The sequence below is a fragment of the Filicampus tigris genome, chromosome 8, assembly GCF_054856515.1.
Source record: "Filicampus tigris isolate MCC_2025a chromosome 8, RoL_Ftig_1.0, whole genome shotgun sequence".
In the NCBI taxonomy this organism is placed as follows: domain Eukaryota; kingdom Metazoa; phylum Chordata; class Actinopteri; order Syngnathiformes; family Syngnathidae; genus Filicampus; species Filicampus tigris.
This window is the reverse complement of record NC_141224.1, coordinates 8,749,188-8,767,420: the sequence shown is the minus strand read 5'-3', so window position 1 is coordinate 8,767,420 and position 18,233 is coordinate 8,749,188. Positions and strand designations below refer to the sequence as shown.

Here is an 18,233-nt window from a genome sequence, read left to right as displayed (position 1 = left end):
ATGCCTCTGCCAAAATACTCCCCACCCCAGTTACTTGCACAAAATATGTTTTTATTAAAATATTGCACCTAGTGTTCAGGGGGAACTAGAAGATATGCATTTTTAGTGCCAAAATATGGCATTTTATGGGGCCTATTTCTTCTCAATTTTTGCCATTAAAAAGAAAATGTCTTTTAAAGTTCAATTGTTAAATTTCCATGGGAGTTTGAGCACTTTCCTAGGTATGTCACTTTTATGCATCAATATGTGGGAAATTATTGTATTTTTGTATCAAAATACATTTTGTTATCAGCTATTGCATTTTAATGGAAACTAGTTCAAACTGAACAAAATTTTTAAACTCGGTTCTTTTATCTCAGACAGGGATTTTTTTTTAGGTTATTTACATGACAACCTGGCTGAGATAAAATAACCAATGAGTTTAATTATAAATAAGAGACAGAATGAACTTTATTCAGTTAACAAAAATCTGTTTTATGCTTATTACAATAACTGTAATAACACTTTTGTTCTTATCTTTATTTTTCCAGTCTTTATGCCCATGTTGCTCATTTTCTTTTGCAAGTCTCACAGTACTTGGCCAAACTCATACATGTCAGAATTTATTAAAAGTCAAAACAAAAACAAAAAAAGCCTAAAAACCAAAGCCTGTGACATTGAAATTGCCGTTCTTCAGAACCAATTTGTCAGCCCCCCCTGGCCCAAAATCCTAAGGCCACGTGGGGATATGAAGCTCCCAAGATCCGCATGTCCATGACTAAAGTGATTTATCCAGTTCTGGCCTGCTTGGGGATGGTTGCAGAGAAAGAAAAAGTGAGAGGGGGGGAAAAAAAAAACCACCCGGCTACAATGCCAGAGCAGACGGCGCCCGTCCTCGGATTGATGATGCATAGTTTCAGGGGGCAATGTGGGCACCGGAGGGAGTGTGAAAGAAAGAGGGTGTGGGATTGTGTTTTTCACTCAATGGGCAGCTGAGCTTCTGTATTAAGAGGCGGGGGGAAACACGAGGGGGGCAATCTTCTTGTCCAAGTGCCGAACAGCTGCTGTTTTCCGTAGAGATTCTTTTCATGGAGTGCGAGCCTGGAGTGGGTCACTCAATGCGCGCCGCCCACCTCCGCCATCTCCCCCCCAGCCCCAGTCCCACAAACCCTCACTTGAAAATGTTCAAAATGCCAACTAAAGTAATAAAAGTGTGCTTCACCTGGGGCACCATCCTTCAGTGCCAACAATGCTCGTATTTAGGAAGATCCTTTCTGAAAAAAAGTTGCATTTTAAAGAAGATTTTTAAGGTAATGCAGTGTATTAATATGAATATACACCTGATTTTTTGTTATATCTCAGAACCAATTTAAATAAAGATGAATCATTTAAGCAGCTTTAAGTATCAAAACAAAGCATTTCCTTAGCCTAACGTAGACTTTTTGGAATCGAATATGGTGTTTTACTGTTTTAATGGGAAGATGGGAGTCACATTTTGTTTCACACTGGGTTTCAACTGCTTAGGAACAGTCTTTTAAGGGTAAAAACAATTGTTTTTTTAAAACTTATTCCACAAACACAGCAATATTAATCAGAATGCCTTGTTTCAACTAGTGGGCCTGCATCGATCATATTCTTGAAAAAAAAATGTTTGGCTTGACTTTCTTTAAGTATGAGGTTCTTTACTGAAGCCTGATTCAGGTTAGACTGCGAGAGGCCCATTTAAGCCTGCTTGTTGATTGTCCTGAGAGGTTGATGACTCCAGCAACATCACTGAGTTTCCCTTCTTGATCGCGGACGTGAGGGTCCGATAAGGCCGCTTGTGTTTCAGCTGCTGTCCAAGGGCTCCAAGTTGCCTGTAGTGTCCAGCTGCATGCATTTACACGTGCAGGCCGACACAGGGCACTCCGTGTGGTCCCTGAAACAGGTGAAGAGTGTCTTTGTGGCAAAACTGAGCATTTTCAGAGCAATACGTGTTCTTTTCTGGCCAAATTACTGTAGTTTTTGTGGGAAAACATTCCCAATAACTACATTGATGCCTTAAATACGAGTTTAACTCTGTCCGTGATCATGCTTATAAGTCAAAAACATCTCCACCTTTCCCGCCCGAAATGAATGGAAATGCAATTAATCTGTTCCAGCCTCCACCCAGAAAAAAAAAAAAAAAAAAAAAAAAATTGAAAATGTTTGTATGAGGAACATACAAGAAGAATAAGTAGGGGTGAAACAACTTGAGTAATTCAAGTACCCTGATTTTTAAAAAATGCTTGAAGCTCTTTTTTTTTGTCTCGGATACATGTTTGTCTATTTGGTGTGCACTCAAGAAGACAAGTCAAGGCAGCTGCGGCAACAATTGCTCATGCTATGCAGGATAGTAACAGGCCGCCAAGATGGGGAGAAGCCAAGTTCAAAATAAAATCTTTCCCAAAAATACATGCTTTTATTTTGAAGGTATTCCTGGCAGTGCGTGGTGGCTGACTTGATTCATCTTCTGACTGGAGGCTAGTCGGAGCCCAGTTTTAGTTTAAATTGCCATCACAAACTGCTGCCACCACAATCAACAAAACATCATCCTAATTATGTTCAATATCTTATCAAGGATGCTTATAAAAAAATAAATTTAAAAAAGCATTTCTTGGCAGCCAAAAAGTGAGTATGGGCACTAAGGAGTACTACGTTTGAGTTCGTTTCAACAAGTGTGTTTAAAGTGAATTGGACTGGTAAAATGCTTAAAATTTCCCCACTGTGGGATCAATAAAGGCATTCTTATCTTATCTTAAAAAAAAAAACATACATACACATATTTGTTGAATGGTTTTACTATATCGCAGATTTTAACTTTTCGTCTGTGGTTCTGAAACATACTTTGTGACAACATCTGATGTACATTGAAAAGTGAACAACTAGGATTCAAAAGGGAACTCTAGACCTAATCCTTGATTGATTCATTCATAAAGTGATTGTCCAAACACTTTAGAGCATATGGCATGTGTCAATTTACCTGAACCAGCTGAGCATGTGTCCGGCATGGCCGCCATGGCGACAGTTGTGACACCAGGTGAACCAGTTGTTGAATTGAGCCAGTTTGTTCTCCCTTGTCAGGTCGACCTTGTCGTCGGACTTCCCCGTTCCTGCCAAAAAAACACAAACACACACCATAGAGTCAACAATGACGACATGGCCGCGACCGCTGAAATTTGCCCGTGGTGGTCACCGGCGCAGCTGGACACGGGCGTGCCCATGTTCATGAGACACAGGGCGCAGCGTGGCAGCGGTTTTCGACATCCCGGGCAGCTGGTCACCTTGGACTTGGTGGGCGAGCCGCTCACGCCGTACTGGCTAAAGCCGCGGCCCTGGTGGGGCATGGCGGCGCAGCTGTACGAGATGGACTTGCCGCAGAAGTTGCAGCTGACAAACACCTGCGGAGGGACACAAAGGTCGTCTTGATAAGGGGAAAGGTGGAAATGGGGCGACATGTCGGCCAGCTGGCGGGGGTTTCGCTCCAAGGACAGATAAGGAGGAGATAATCCGGCAATAATCCCAACCGCTGCACAACTATGATTGCCGTATAGCAATGTTTTGACGGGCTACATGGTGGTTTCCCATAAAAGCCATTGTAGTGGTACCTTGATCTACGAGTGTAAATTGTGTATTGTATAAAGCATAATAAAACTGAATACAATTATGTAAGAAGAATGTAAAGTACTGGAGTCGGGTAAGGCTGCGAATCAGCATCCGTGCACAAATTGTGGCCTACAGCAGCCTGTCACAAGTGATCTCATTTTGCATTTGTGTTTGTTTCTGTTCAATAAATGGCTGAAAGTGCATCTGCAACTGTGGCTCTCCTTGCCCACATGCAAGGGTATTATGGAACCTTAATCGCTCCATTTTTTTTTCCCGCCCACTTCACTCAAATAGCCTATTTGAAGGTGGCTCGTTGGTCCGGGTACGACTGGTTTATAAATGTGACAATATTACCGAAATAAGTACATTTTTTGCAAGACTACGAAAACAATGTTATATTTATGCCATAAAAAAAAAAAAAAAAAAAAAAAAAAAATCAATCTTCTCAAAAGTCTTGACAATAAAGGTTTTTTTTTTCAAGAAAGAAAAATGTAAATAATTAGCAAACTAGTGTGATCGTATCGTGATCATTCAAATTTTATTTTTTTCAGGTTGCATGTTAATTGGAACTGCACCATTGCACCTTAAAGGGAAGTCAACCCAATTATATTTTTGTTGAAACAAGGCATTCTGATAAATACTGTTTGTGCAATAACAGTTAATCCAGCTGTTTTTAGCCATCTCAAAGGGGGCGGCCATTTTGTCACTTTTATCGACTGGAAATGACATCACAGACCATGAGGGCTCAGATAACGACCAATCACGGTTCACCTGTTTTCTGAAACTGAGCTTTGAGAAGTGACAAAATGGCTGCCCCCAGAGATGGCTAAAAACAGATGGATTTTGTTGCTTAACTCATATTCCACAAACACAATATTAATCATATTGCCTTTTTTCAACTAGTGGGCCTGCATTGAACATATTCTAAAAAAAAAAAAAAAAAAAGTTTGGGTTGACTTCCGCTTTAACAAACAGAATCTTACTAGAATCAAGTCATTTTCAACAAAAAAAGTGCAATATCTCAAGAATAAATTGACTTTGGAGGCTTTACCTGGGCCAGAGGTTTGGAGGTGGGGTCCAGTTTTCCTCGATGGATGTCAAACTCGGCCCGCTTGTGCCAAAACCTCCACGCGTCCAGCAGGTTGCGGTAGTTCTCAATCCAGCACTGGACTCTGGGGTCCTTCAGCACATCACCTGGAGAACCCTGAAAGGGGGATATAGGTGTCATAGGGTGACCCCACGCAAAAGTACAGGGACACATCCCTTTATCAAGTAATTAATCAGTCAGGGGTTCTACTAGAGTCCTGAGTTGACTCTGAATCTTGTTCTAAATTTGGAGAATATTAAGAACAATATACAGGGAACTTTGGTTTTTGTTACCCTAGTTTTCGTAAGAGGAGTACCAACAATTTTGTCCACTTGTGTAAGCTTGTTCACAAACAAAAACAAAAAATTGTGTAGTTAGTACAAGGATGTTCTACTTTTACACATTTGGCCAATATGGCATTACAATTTTGAAAAGCCTTCAAACTATTTTTTTCCAGGGTGGTACTTTCCATTAAAAGACTGCATTTGGTCGGAAAAAGGCTAAATTAGACCTTCCAAATATAATATTTTGCCATTACAAATACCAGCGACTTCAAAAACAAGACTCGCTCCACAGCTGTGTCCCAACCTTTTCTCACCTGTAACACACATTGTGTACTTAAACATAACATTCTTTTTAAACTTGTGTACCCATCCCACGGGTGGAATGTGAGCATGTTTGTGTGACCTTCCTGCACCGACAACACATTCAAATACGCCAGCACCAGACGTGGAAATAATCACTTTGATTACCAAAAAAGAATGAAAGACTTTAGAGTGAAGAACAGGACTGGTCGACTTTTAATTCCTTTTAGGGTTGACAGTGAACACAATATTAAAAAATACATTTTTTAGTTATGTTTTCCTCAGCACCTGTTCTCACTCTCTGGCTGTCAAGAAAACATATGACATCATTCCAAGGAAAGAAAGTCCCTTGCTTGCACAGTTCTCCAAATAAGAGGCAAAGTGTGCTTACTTCAAGCCGTTTGTCACGCCCGTGTTACTTTACTATGTTATGTTACTTTTTTTTTTTTGAGTACCTTGAGCATGCAGAAGCTGGCCGTCTGGACGTCTCCAGTACGGTCCACATAGCTCTCCATCAGGTCCACGCCATCCTTGGTCAGGCCCGTCAGCAGGATGCCCTCCAGGTTGCCCGCCTCCTTCATCTCGTTGGTCAGCTTGTCCACGTAGCGAGGAAGCTGTCAAACGCCCCCAAAAAAGCCCGCCAAACCCTTAAAAGACCAATATTAAAGAAACATAACGTGGGTATTAGTGTTGCTGAAGGTTACCTGGGCGTCATTGAGAAACATGGAGGCAAAGGCGACTCTGTCACGCACCGCCACGCTGCTTTCATACTGAAAGGAAAAAAAAAACATCAAATCATCAATTTCATTTCCTGCTTGTCATAAACATGACAACAATCGCCCATATTCTTCATTTGTCTGGGCTCTGGGTTGCGGACAAGACAGAAGAGGCCAAAAACAACATGAAAGGAAAATTTCTGGAATTGCAGAAATTTCTGGCAAGTACCCAGCAGTGTCCTACATGCAGAAGTGCCAACCTCATCACTTCTCGGGAACATTCTGGATATTTTGTCAGGAACATTTTGATTTTGGTCAGGAACATTTTGGTATTAGCCAAAACAAACACACGCCACCAGCAAAACTCAGAGCTATTATCATTTTTGATATTTTCATGAATAATTCCACGTGACAAAATATGGATTTTTTTGCTTTTTAAATCAGTTTTGTTTAATTCAATACAATGTCGTGGAACTAAATTGCGAAAGATATAATGTAATTTTGAGGACATTTACTGTGCAGATCTCAAAAGTCAAAATCAAAACTTAGCACTCTATTCTAAAAACATACAAATAAGTATTATAAATATTTAAAAAAAAAACACCTGTATACTATTGGTACACTTTTAAACTTAAATAGCCCCCCTCTTGGCTGACAATGTTAACGTATTAATTAATTTCCGGTTTTCGGACAGGTGTGTGTATTATATTTTAAACTTACTTATTAGAAACGTACTTGTTTGCTGGTCATAGTTTGTTACTCTCCACTACAACGCTATTTCAGCAAGACTTGAGTGATAAGTGTACTGTAGCACCAAGCAATTACACCGTTTCGTTTTGTTTTGTGACAATAACAATAGCTTAGCTAGCGGTTTAACATAGAAGTGTTTTAATCTATTAATTACAATACTGGTTGTGTCCGACATGTGACAGTAATCTCCTGTATTCTTCTTCTGAGCTATGGAGTAAAAAGCGTTTAAATAACATAAAAGGACTTCTGAAACATTAAATGGCATCAGATTTTTGGCAAGTATTGGCTGGTTCTTACATGCTACAGCTACATGCTACAAAGAGGCACCTGCTTGTTGCTCTTTTGTTCAACTCTTCTTGTTGAAAGTTGACCAGGAGCCCCAATAAACTCTCAGACTAAAGTTTCAGACTTGATGTTGGCTGTGTAATCTTGTTTGCACCAGTCAAAACAGCTAAACAAATTGAACAGCAACCTTCCGTATGTCGCAGACGTTAATTCAAACTCGATACAAACTTGATGTAGCACAAAAAAAAAAAAAAAAAAACGTGAGAAATTAAATTACAATTACCAAAACATTCCTTTCCTACCATCTTAAAATAGGGTTATAAGTTATTATTCAATTTGTATACCAGCACGCCGTCGTAGGCTCCAGGCTCGCTGGTGAGGAAGGCAAACATGACACAGAGGTAGGGGTTGTTGAGCTGCAGCCTTAGCGAGCTGCACATTTCCCGCCACAGCGAGGCCTTCTCGTCCGTGTATCCCGACAGCGCCATGGCCACCACGTTAAGGTTCAGGTCACCTGAGACAGGGGAGGGAAATTACACCAGGAACACGTCTCCAAACTGCTGTCTGCGGATTGAACTTTCCAGAGTTGGGCATTCCGCCTAGCCGACGGTCCGGTCCGCATATCTGCCTATGATGCCCCAAACGATAAACAGGATTTAAAAAAAATTTTTTTTTAAACTGATTAAGCATAAGTGGATTTTCACCAGTCTATGTAATTGTCTATAACCTGATATTGATGATTATTGTTTCGCTCGATGCAGGTAAATTTGCTGCTTGATTTGTGTATTTTACATCAGGCATGTTTTTGGTCAGCTAATGGGTCCTAATAGCGTGCCGCGTGATGTCAGGGTCACACCATACACTATTGGCAATATTAGATGCACGCTGCTGCTTGTATTCTGCTCGTTTATCTCAGAAAAACGACTGATGGATGGATCAAAATTTAGCGGTAGTTGGTCACAGTTTGTAGTCGGAAACGCTAACGGAAACCCGTTCAAAATCATAGGCGGACCGGCCCATTGGCGGGTACTATTTTTTCCGGCCGGATAAATGGACGGTGGCGATAAATTGACCGCTATTATTTTGTAAAATTCCCAGCTCTGGAATTTTCCAACCATTATTTTATAGAAGGGCATAAATCAATGACTGTTACTACTAGCAATGAATGAAACATTTTCTCAATTTAGCAACCACAAAATCTCAAGGTCAAGTTAATCATCGAAGGACCCATGGAAATGGACCCACAATTGCCTCCTTAAAAAAAAAAAAAATTCTGACTTCCTGTTTCTTTTCAGACATGGCTTCTTGAGACTTTTTTTTGTAGGTCTACCCCTGATAGACAGTACCGTACACGGTTCTAATTGAAACAAGTTTTTGGTGCTATATTATTAAAAAAAATTTTTAAAGGGGCTGACTTTTCTTATATTCCTGAGGGTACAACCCAGCTGACAAATTTCCGGGATCAATGGAAATACAAAAAAAAAATTTAAATGGCAGAATTCCTGTCTCCCTTTGTGCATGGCTTTATGAAACCTTTTTTTTTTGTGTATCAATTTAAGCCAGACATGCTTACCAAATTACACATTAATAAGTGAAACTGGCTTTGGGGGCTGAATTTATTCCAGAGGGTGCTACTCTGTCCATAAGTTTGTCTATGAAGGATCTCTGGTAATCATCCCTAAAATGGCTTTTCAGGCATTGCTTTTTTGTGAGGCTAATCACGATAGATGACAATACCTACCAAACTTCAAGTTGCCAAGTGGAACCGGCTTAGGGGGGGGAATTTTTGTTTAACTCCGGGGGTGCTACCCAGCTGACAAGTTTGTCTTCAACGATCCCTGGAAATGACCACTAAAATTGCTACTTTCTGTGAGTTTTCGGGCATGGCTTTTGGAGATTGTATGTTGGTTGATTAATTTATTTATTTTTATTTTTTTTTTTTTTTAAATCAGCTACTCATGGTAGACCTGCCTACAAAATGTCATGCAGCTAAGGGGCTGGATTATTATTTTTTTCTCCAGGTGTGCTACCCAGTTGACCAGATCCTCTTGGAAGGATCCCTAGAAATGGCAAAAATGACCGTAAAATGCCTGCTTCAGAGCAAAATGGCAGACTTTCTGTGTATCCTCAGTCATCGTTTCTAGACACGTAAACCAAATTTCATTTTGTCAAGTGAAACCAGCTTTGGGTGCTGAATTTTCAAAAATATGTTCTGCTTTTATAGAGCACAGCAACAGAGATAATAACCCTTTGACTGTATGTTCTCCAGCTATGCAACATTGATGCTTTTAAGAAAGACTGTTAACAGGTCTTATCTAATGAAGCAGGCTGCTGGCCACTTTCAGGAAACACTCATTAGCGTACGCAGCAGAAAAACATCTGACCTACATGGGCGGAATGTTTCTGAGTCAAGAGCAGCAACAGCAAGCGCACATTTTTTCATTAAAGCTCAGCGTGCGGCCAGAAGGAGCGTTGTTGTGTTGCTACATTTGACACATTCCTCGGGCGCTTCGTTTCATTGGATTTTGAACATTTTGGGGTTATTTATGGCGGAACATCCTCAGCAAATCTGTTTCACATTCCTACATTGAAAACAAACAGAGGGGAGGGGAAGGAAAAAAAAAATACTTGCCCAATTTCCTTTTCAAAGAGCAGGATATTGCCATACAATTGCTTCATGCGCATTAAAAAAAAGGACATTTATTTATAGATGCTGGTTCAAATGCAGCCAGCATAATGAACCAATACTTAAAATGGCAGGCCACTTCATTAGGTACACAATCTTATGAGTTTCAATTCAAATGCAATTCTCCCCCCCAAAAAAACCCCAAAAAGTCTTGAGAGTAAATTTCTACCTTATGGGGGAAAAGTCATATTACTTGAATGAAGTTGTATTTTTTATTATTATTTTATTTGTACTCAAAACTAAGGTCAGGACATCCCATATACATACTTAAATGACACATAGCTGAACACCTCATGGCTCGTGCAAAAATGACTGTAGAAGATTGCAGAGAAATGAACTTTTCAGTCTCATTCCTAACCGCTTTGTCTTACGTACCATTTTGGTGCATAAAAGGATTACAAAAGGACTTCCTCACCTTTCTCGGCCATGGCTCCGCTGTTGAGGATCTGTATGGCTCTGCGGATGTCCAGGTTAAAAAGGGCCACAGCGGCGGCTCGCTCCCACTCGCGCTCCTGCTCAAGCGAGCGCAGGAAGGGCTCCACGTCCACATCGGACGCTCGGCCCATCCAGCCGCAGAGGCGCAGGGCCAGGCCGCGCTCCTCGCTGTGGAAACGCGTCGCCTCCGTCTGACGCTCCGAGCCACTCCAGCATTTGCGGCTCTCCGTGGTGCCTGGTGGTGGCAGGAGACCCATAATGAACATCTACAGAGAACCCCGTTTATCATGGGGAATATTTCAGACCCACGCGTGGTAGATGAAAATCTGAAATTAGGAGAGCTCATATATATTCTTTTTATATAATTTGACACCACCTACAAGCTGTGAACAAATTTAATTGAAAAAAAAAAATACAACATTCCTTTTACTGTAAAACTGACACATAACAAAACGTCATCCAAACCTCAGAAATTCATCTAACAAAAGTGCACTATCTTAATGCGAACATAACGTGAAACGCCATCGATGGGATAACAGAAAATAGCAATGATGTTTCAGTAATTGTAAACCTTCAGGGAGCTACGACTTCAACACAAATACGGAGCAGCAACACAGAGCTCGCCATCATATTGATAGATGCACAATTACCACCTTGTTTGACGCTAAGTACAAGTATTTACATTTGAGTAATTGCCCAAACAGAGTACAGATGCTTGAATAATGCCATTATGCCTTGCAATCGGGATGAAGAAACGTTTTATTTAACCAAATATCCGGTACTGTTCAAAAGCACAAACTTTTCTTGTTTGACTCCGAGAACACTTTTTTGGAGTAACAACTTGTCATTACTTACATTTTAACTCTGCATGGTTTTCCCCCATACAGTATTGCCACACATTTCACTTAAATATAGCCTGTAACACAACACATTTCAGTTGTGTGGTGTACCAGTCTGAACACTAGGGGGCATTCTGTAAATGACCTCAGTTCTGCCAGTACTACAGTGACAGCGCACGACTCAGACTTGACAGAATGCTGTCAAACCCCCTGTAGGGACTTGTCCACTACCACTTCGACCGCAACACTTTTGATCAGTGATTTGAGTTCAATTTTGACTTCTTGTACTCGGTGAAAAATGGAAAACAACGGAATGCTCATCAGAATAAAGTAACAATTGATATTCAATCTCATAAATCATACTTGGTTAAACCAAAATCCACAACCAAAAAACGCCAAAGTACAAGACATGATCCGGCTCGTCGAAAAATCGTTTGCTTCCTCCTAATCAGTGACACCTGTCACCTCAGGAAACCCCAAATTTAACCTGTCAGGCCACCACCCTCAAATCAGCACAGGTCAAACAAAAACACCGCCCCTTAGTGGTTGGAGGAATAACAAAACTATACAAAGCAAAACATGGGGCTCCTACACCCCCGAATAAACGATTGCTTAAAAATGTGAATTCGCAAATGATGCACTGATGGCGATGGCGGGTTTCTTACCCGAGCTGTTCTTGACAATATTCTTGATACCAGAGTAGGCGACGGCCTGTTTGTTCCCTTGTAGCTTCAGCTCGATGTCCTCAGCACACTGCTTCATATGTGAGCTTTACATAGGAATCTTCATCTCATACTGCAGTTTGAGTCTACCAGTAACACAAATTCAGGACCACAGGAATCTAGCTCGCAAAGAAATGTGCATTAAGTTGATTCAACTTTCTAAATTGTCTCCCAAAAAAACATTTTAGGTTTTTTTTCTTGGCTGTTGAGGAAACACCAAAGATAGTTCGTCACAGACGCTACACCTCTCAGATCTAGGGAAAATCATGTAGAATACATTTGTTCAAGATCCTAACTGGTTCTCGATGCTAACGGAAAACTAAGATACCGTCATTGAAGAGAAAAAAATATTTGTGTTTTGGTTCATTGATGAGGAAATTGTCTTGTTATTCCACCAAATCGTGTATGTGAAGTGAAGACGAAGAATTAAAAATGGTTCAAATGTGTGTGTAGAATATGTAAACTAGTATCATTAGCATTTTAGTGTATTATAGAATTAAATAACTATTGTTTTTTTTAAAACGGATGTAAAACATATGACAAATATTTTTGTATGTTATTATTCACAACAAATCAACTAACCAATTATTTCGGTTTTAAGTGTTAAATGCCATGAATGCATCTATTCTCTGTACTGCAGGAGAGCTGGAGCCAATCCCCGCTGCCATTGCATACGTAAAATTCGGTATTTTAGCAAGGTATGTTTTTTAATTTTAAACATTTAAAATTAATCAATGTACAAACTATGAAATTAGAAAATAAAAACTAAAGTGAAATAAATACATATTAGCAAGCAAATGACATAATTTATCTTGGTCTCGTTTTTTTTTTTTTTTATATTAATGGGGGAATGGGGGGGGCAACTTGCATTCGAACGTGTTTGTGTACACTTATTAGATACTCTGTACTTGCGTCACACCACTCAAAAACCCCAAAAGGATATAGAAAAGGTCAAACCACAGCGACTTGAGCTGGGAATCGTTGCCGCCCGCCAGCAGGTGGTTCCTCCACACCTGGACGGTGTCGTGTCCGTACCTAGACTGAGCCCTCTGTCTCATCTTGGTGGCGATATCCTGCTCCAGGAGGCCCTGGGCGCCTTCCGGGCCGTCCTCGGCACATTCGTACAGGTGGCGTCCGCATGCCCACATTAGCGAGGTGGTGGAGCTCCACGCCAGCGAGATGCGCTCGAAGACGGTGAAGTCGGTCATGGCGCGGTTGGCGGCCGACACCACCACCATGCGGTTCTGCCTGGACGGGTGCCAGGCGAAGGTGCCGATCAGGCCGTCGCAGGGCTGCACGCTGCGCTCGATGATGGTGGGCTCTGTCTCGTCTCCGATGGGCGTGGGCGTGTGCTGCATGTCGTACAGACGGATTATGTTGCTGTCGCGGGTCAATGTGGCCAGCAGGCCCGTGCGGGTCGGGCACCATGCCACCTGAAAAGGTTGACCAAAATCCACAATAATGGTATTAGGTTTTGTCCAGTCTGGAAAAGTTTAATCAAGGCAAGGCAGGTAGAGGGAGAGGACTGCTGGTTTGAAAGAAGTGACTTATGTCAAACAACTTGAGGTAAACGCTATCATCGCTTACAACAAACTCCTGACATCTCTACCTTTTTTCCACTTTTTTAAAAATTTGTAATTAAATAAAAGATAAGGGAAAGTTTAACATTTTACCGGTAGTTATTTAGAAAAACTTGATTTAATGTCGAAAACTATAGGGAGCTATTTCCTTTTTTAAGCTTTCATTTAACTATTGACGACATGCTGATGACCCTGGAAGCTCCTTGAACTTTTTGTTAGAATTCTAAAACAAAGATGTCTATTGTGTAAGATTATTAAACAGGGAAAAAAAAAAAAAAAAAAAAAAAAAAAAAAGAAAACCAACATTTTGCAAATCTGAAAAGATGTTCAATAAAAATATGTAATTTCAACAAAGTCAAGAGTTGGAGTTTTTTTTTTTACCCCAATATGTTAATGAGTATCGACTTTTGTGAAACAAATTTCTCCTCCGAAAAAAAAAAAAGACATTTTTGGACTGGTCCGACTCCGAATGAAGAAAAACAGCAAGAAAACCTGCAAAGAAGCTAGGTAAACCAACGCCGTACCTTGGTTAGAGGCTTGGGCTGCTCGGTGAGGGTGAGCACGGGCTTCTCAAACTTCCTAAGGTCCCAGATGGCCACCTGACCCTCGAAGAAAGAGGCCACGCGGTCGGGAAAGTGGGGGTCCACCGTGACCCCCTGGATGGCTTTGGTGTTGACGAAAGTCTTCTGGCTGGTGTTCCTCAGATCGAAGACGGCCAGGTTGCGGTGCATGCCGGCCAAGAGGAGCTTGGGGTCCCGCAGGAGCCAGCAGAGGGACAAACAAGCGTCGTTCTGGCCCAGGTCGTACAGCGGTTTGGTCACTACCGAGCTCGGGTCCAAGTCTGAGGAGGAAAGGCGGATCTTCTCGGCAGAGACGCTGGCCTCCGGGGAGAACTTGCTGCTGACGTCCCAGATGAGCACAGAGAAGTCGGCCCGGTGTTTATCCAAGCCGGCCGCCAGCAAGTTGCTATCCACCGGGTTCCAGGCCAGCGTGTTGCACTGGCGGGCATGCTTGGGTACAAACTCCTTGCCCACCAGCTCCTTGCACGCCGAGTTGTGGCTCTGACCCAGGCTAGTGAGCACCACCCGGCCGTTGGCCTGGCCCACGGCGAGCAGGCACTCGGGCTCCTGCTTGGGATACCAGGCCACGCATTTCATGTAGGGCGTGTCCGAGTTGATGGCCAGCAAGGTGGCGGCCGTCTCTCCCGACAGGGGCACGGTGCCGGCCTTGAGCTCGGCGCCCCCCGCCGGACCGATGCGGTACAGGCCCAGCTCCGAGTCGCAGATGACGTAGCGGTCCGGGTGGTGGGGGGACCACAGGATGTCTGGCTTGGAGCCACTCATGACTACAAAGGGGGCTACAAGAGTCTAAGGCGGATGCGCTTCACCTGCTCAAACGACAATAATTATATGAGATCCGAATGACCCAACTTTTTGGAGATATGAACCTTTGCTTGGACAATTTTTTTGCTTCAACTTACGACTCACTTCACAACAAGCAGCAGTTTGGCAGATAGAATCAGAAAACAACAGAGGATATGGGCAACCAGCTTCCGCATTTAGCTCCACAAAACAAATTGCCTTCTGTTTCAGGTCATTGACCGGCACAGATCACTTGTCGAAATATTAAACGTCTACTACAGTGTCTATGTTTAACACAAAATATCTTCAAGAATTACCAAAGATGACAATTTCCAATGTTTAGCGTATTTGAAGGGCGATGTTTCAAACTCCCGTGACAAAAGTGGACGTTTTAAGCGATATGCTTCATCTTCCATATGCGATGACAAGGGTGTGTGTAATGTGTCTATTTGTTAACATTAGCTCCGTCGCTTTTATTTACAGTACAACACAAGATACTGTTACCTAAAATGAGTCAAATTAGTGTGAATGTATAGCTGTCATTTGCCAACAATAAGCCCCTTAAATGATACAACTGGATAGAAAATGTGTTAGTCTACTCTAACATAATAGATGTGCAAGCTAATAATTATCTCGTCACAGCGGTTAACTCCATGTCATCGGCCTGTAGTTGTTGTAGTGATTGCTGTGCACACAGGACATCCCCCCCTAAACTGTTCTCTACTTGGATCACGCGGGGTTCCACAACAGGCCCATTCTTCCAGAAAAAAAAAAAAAAAAAAAAAAAAGAGACTTCAAGCTGCTTATTGCCACCTCCAGTTGAAGTTTACTGTCAAACCAAACATAAAATAAAGAGAAAATTAAACATTGTGTAGTTAAAACAACCATATAGCCTCCCCTAGCTTAATAGCAACACATAATTGGAAATGCCATGAGTTAGGGTTAACCCTAACTCCAAGGGCAAACAAATAGCATCTCTATGGCCATGTTATAACCCCATATGCAACAGATATTTGAACACAAACAATTGTAGACAGATAATATAACAAAACTGAAAGGCATATATGCTTCATCCTCTGCAAAGAACAATTAACATTAATGAAGATAACTGATGATCTTAGACCATCTCCACTTGCTGTATATCCGTATCCATCTATCTTATACGTATGCACCCATGTGGCCAAAGTACGTACCAGAAGAAAAAGCACAAGCAAGTAGTGAGAAAAACTCAATTTACTTTAATATACTCACGATAATTTCAGAAAATACAATAGCATAGATGGCTATTTTCTCCTTTAAAAAAATAATACTAACAGTCGTATTGTTGTTTCTGGGAGGCTGGAACAGATTAATGGCATTTGTCCGTGGTCTAAGATCCCCAGCGGAGGGCCTTCTGGTAATTCTAACATTGAAAATTAAAGTTGATCAAACACTCTCAATCAGAGCCCCTTTACTTCGGAACAACTTGCCCAAGCAGCTGAGACGCGCAAAATCAGTGACCTTTTAAACTTATTTTTCACTTCTTAAAACTCACGTTAACAAGTTGCTTTTATGTGATGTCATCTTCTCCTCCTTTTGTTTATTTATATATATACGCCGGTATATTTTAAAATAATTGTATCATTATGATGTATTTAATTGTATTTTAAAATGTATTTATCTATTTTTAGCTTCCCAAGACCTCCTGGTCTCAGTTAAGTTCTTGCATTGCCTGAGTTTCTCAATCTTATTTTTTTCTGGTTTCTACTATATCCTGAAAAAGCATGACATTTGGTATCTTCCAGTATATTGTTTTAAGTACGATTCTCTGGCTGTCAAAGAGGACTTTCTAAATGTTTTTAAAAAAAGGTGCTGTATAACAATAGTTATGATTATAATAATAATTATTATTATTATTATTGATGTCACAATATCGGCAATATCGTGATATCTCGATATTAACATTGTCACAGTATATTGTCGTCCCATGTCACGATATTAATTATTAATAGCAGCAAATCTGTTTAAAAGCCCAAGTTGTTTTCCATTTGTGCAGTTCCAGCACTCTCTGGTGGTTGGTTTATTAGTGCAGTTTAATTTGATGTATGACTGGCCAAGCCTATTTCTTTGTGAATGCTGTAATTATGTAAAAAAAAAAAAGAACATTGATTGGTTGGTTTTTTTTTTGTTTAATATGAGGGGTTTTTTTTCGTTGTTTTTTTTTTTTTTACAATATCGTGAGCTTTTATACAGCATCGTGAACTTTTTAGATATCGCCAACCTCTCCACAATAATTTTGATAATTATCGTATAGTGATATTATCATAACGTGGCATTTGGATTCCGTGTCATCCCTAATTATTATATGATCATTATCATTATCATTATTATTATCATTAGAATCATTATTGTTATTATTAACCTGAACAAAATATGAATTTGTGAAACCACACCATTATCGTGGTTTCCTGCTCCCCCTTACAGTCAGCAAAGGGTGTCGTCACTTCTTCAAATCCAAATTGTGTCATTCATTTGCTCCACTGGAGCGCAGTAAGGTATTAAACGCCTCTTTGGGAAACTTAAGAAAATTACATGAAATTTCTCACTTGTCCAAAAATTGATAAATTATGTAACCTGGTAGAAGAAAACAACAACAAACATTTTAAAGTGATAAGTCTAGGGAAAAAACATTTTATACAAATTGTAATAGCTACATCCAGAACATAACAAGGAATTGAAATAAAAACACAGTTGTCATTACTTTTGGCCACGATAAAGTCAAATGGTACATGATATATTTAAAAGGACTAAAGTTGGAAATGTCAAAAACAGCTCAAATCCTCATTCTTTTTAAGATTCATTAGATTTGCATTAATACAACTAAAACTGTTTAAAAAATCACTTAAAAAAATTGGAGGGCGACACAAATGGGCAACATAGAGCCCAGGAAGTTAATCAAACAAACCCATTGAATCCTAATGAATTCGATTATTTTATTTATTGGTATCTCATCTTGTGAAAGTGAGTGTGATGTGATAACGCTCAAAGTATGTGAAACGTAGGTGCAAAAAAGGGTCCAATTTAATTTACGCCTGAATGTACACGCTTGAAAAACAATGAGCCAATCCCAACACGTAACATTTGAGGCGAATTTGCCAATGCAAAAGTTTAAGTTTAAGAGGTTTACAGTTATGAACATACACACTCCGCAAAGCTAATGCTAAGGCGAGTGAAGGACGAGTTTAGAACATGTGCTTTTCGTCGATCCCGTTTAGCTAGCAGCGGACTAGGTTAGTATCAGTATGCTATACTTATGACACCAAGTTAAATTTACTTTCATGTTAGAACCGACTAAATAAAACTCAACATACAAATGCAGGGCGACGAAAACTTACCTCGGGCTGTAGTACAGTACTCTTGTTGTTTGTACCACAAAAACAGATCCTTCTAGGAAAAAACAGCCAGCCATTTAAAGGTTCCGATTAAAATTGTTCCGTCCCATTGCCATTTACAAATCTCACAGAGTACATTTTTTTCAATAATAAAACACGAATTAAACGCAATGAAACGCATTAAAATACACTTAAGAAAAACAGAAGTATGTAT

General features: G+C 40.6%; 1 protein-coding gene across 4 annotated transcripts; it reads right to left on the bottom strand.

The window, feature by feature from the left end:
* Positions 1-501: 501 nt before the first annotated feature.
* Positions 502-18,216, bottom strand: mios (missing oocyte, meiosis regulator, homolog (Drosophila)). 4 transcript variants are annotated; one of them, XM_086038962.1, is made up of 12 exons: positions 18,023-18,216; positions 13,812-15,477; positions 12,651-13,140; positions 11,651-11,749; positions 10,127-10,381; positions 7,370-7,539; positions 5,979-6,044; positions 5,730-5,888; positions 4,655-4,807; positions 3,194-3,398; positions 2,981-3,110; positions 502-1,897 (listed from the first exon to the last, which is right to left on the bottom strand). In XM_086038962.1, the coding sequence occupies exons 2-12, from the start codon at positions 14,628-14,630 to the stop codon at positions 1,807-1,809; spliced, it is 2,637 nt and encodes an 878-aa protein (XP_085895088.1). In that variant the 5' UTR covers positions 14,631-15,477; positions 18,023-18,216; the 3' UTR covers positions 502-1,806. The 4 variants fall into 4 exon arrangements, 3 of the variants coding, with proteins under 3 accessions (XP_085895088.1, XP_085895089.1, XP_085895086.1); XM_086038963.1 differs by having other exon boundaries at positions 13,812-14,674; XR_015087930.1 differs by lacking the exon at positions 18,023-18,216 and having other exon boundaries at positions 3,282-3,398; positions 13,812-18,012.
* Between the last annotated feature and the right edge of the window lie 17 nt (positions 18,217-18,233).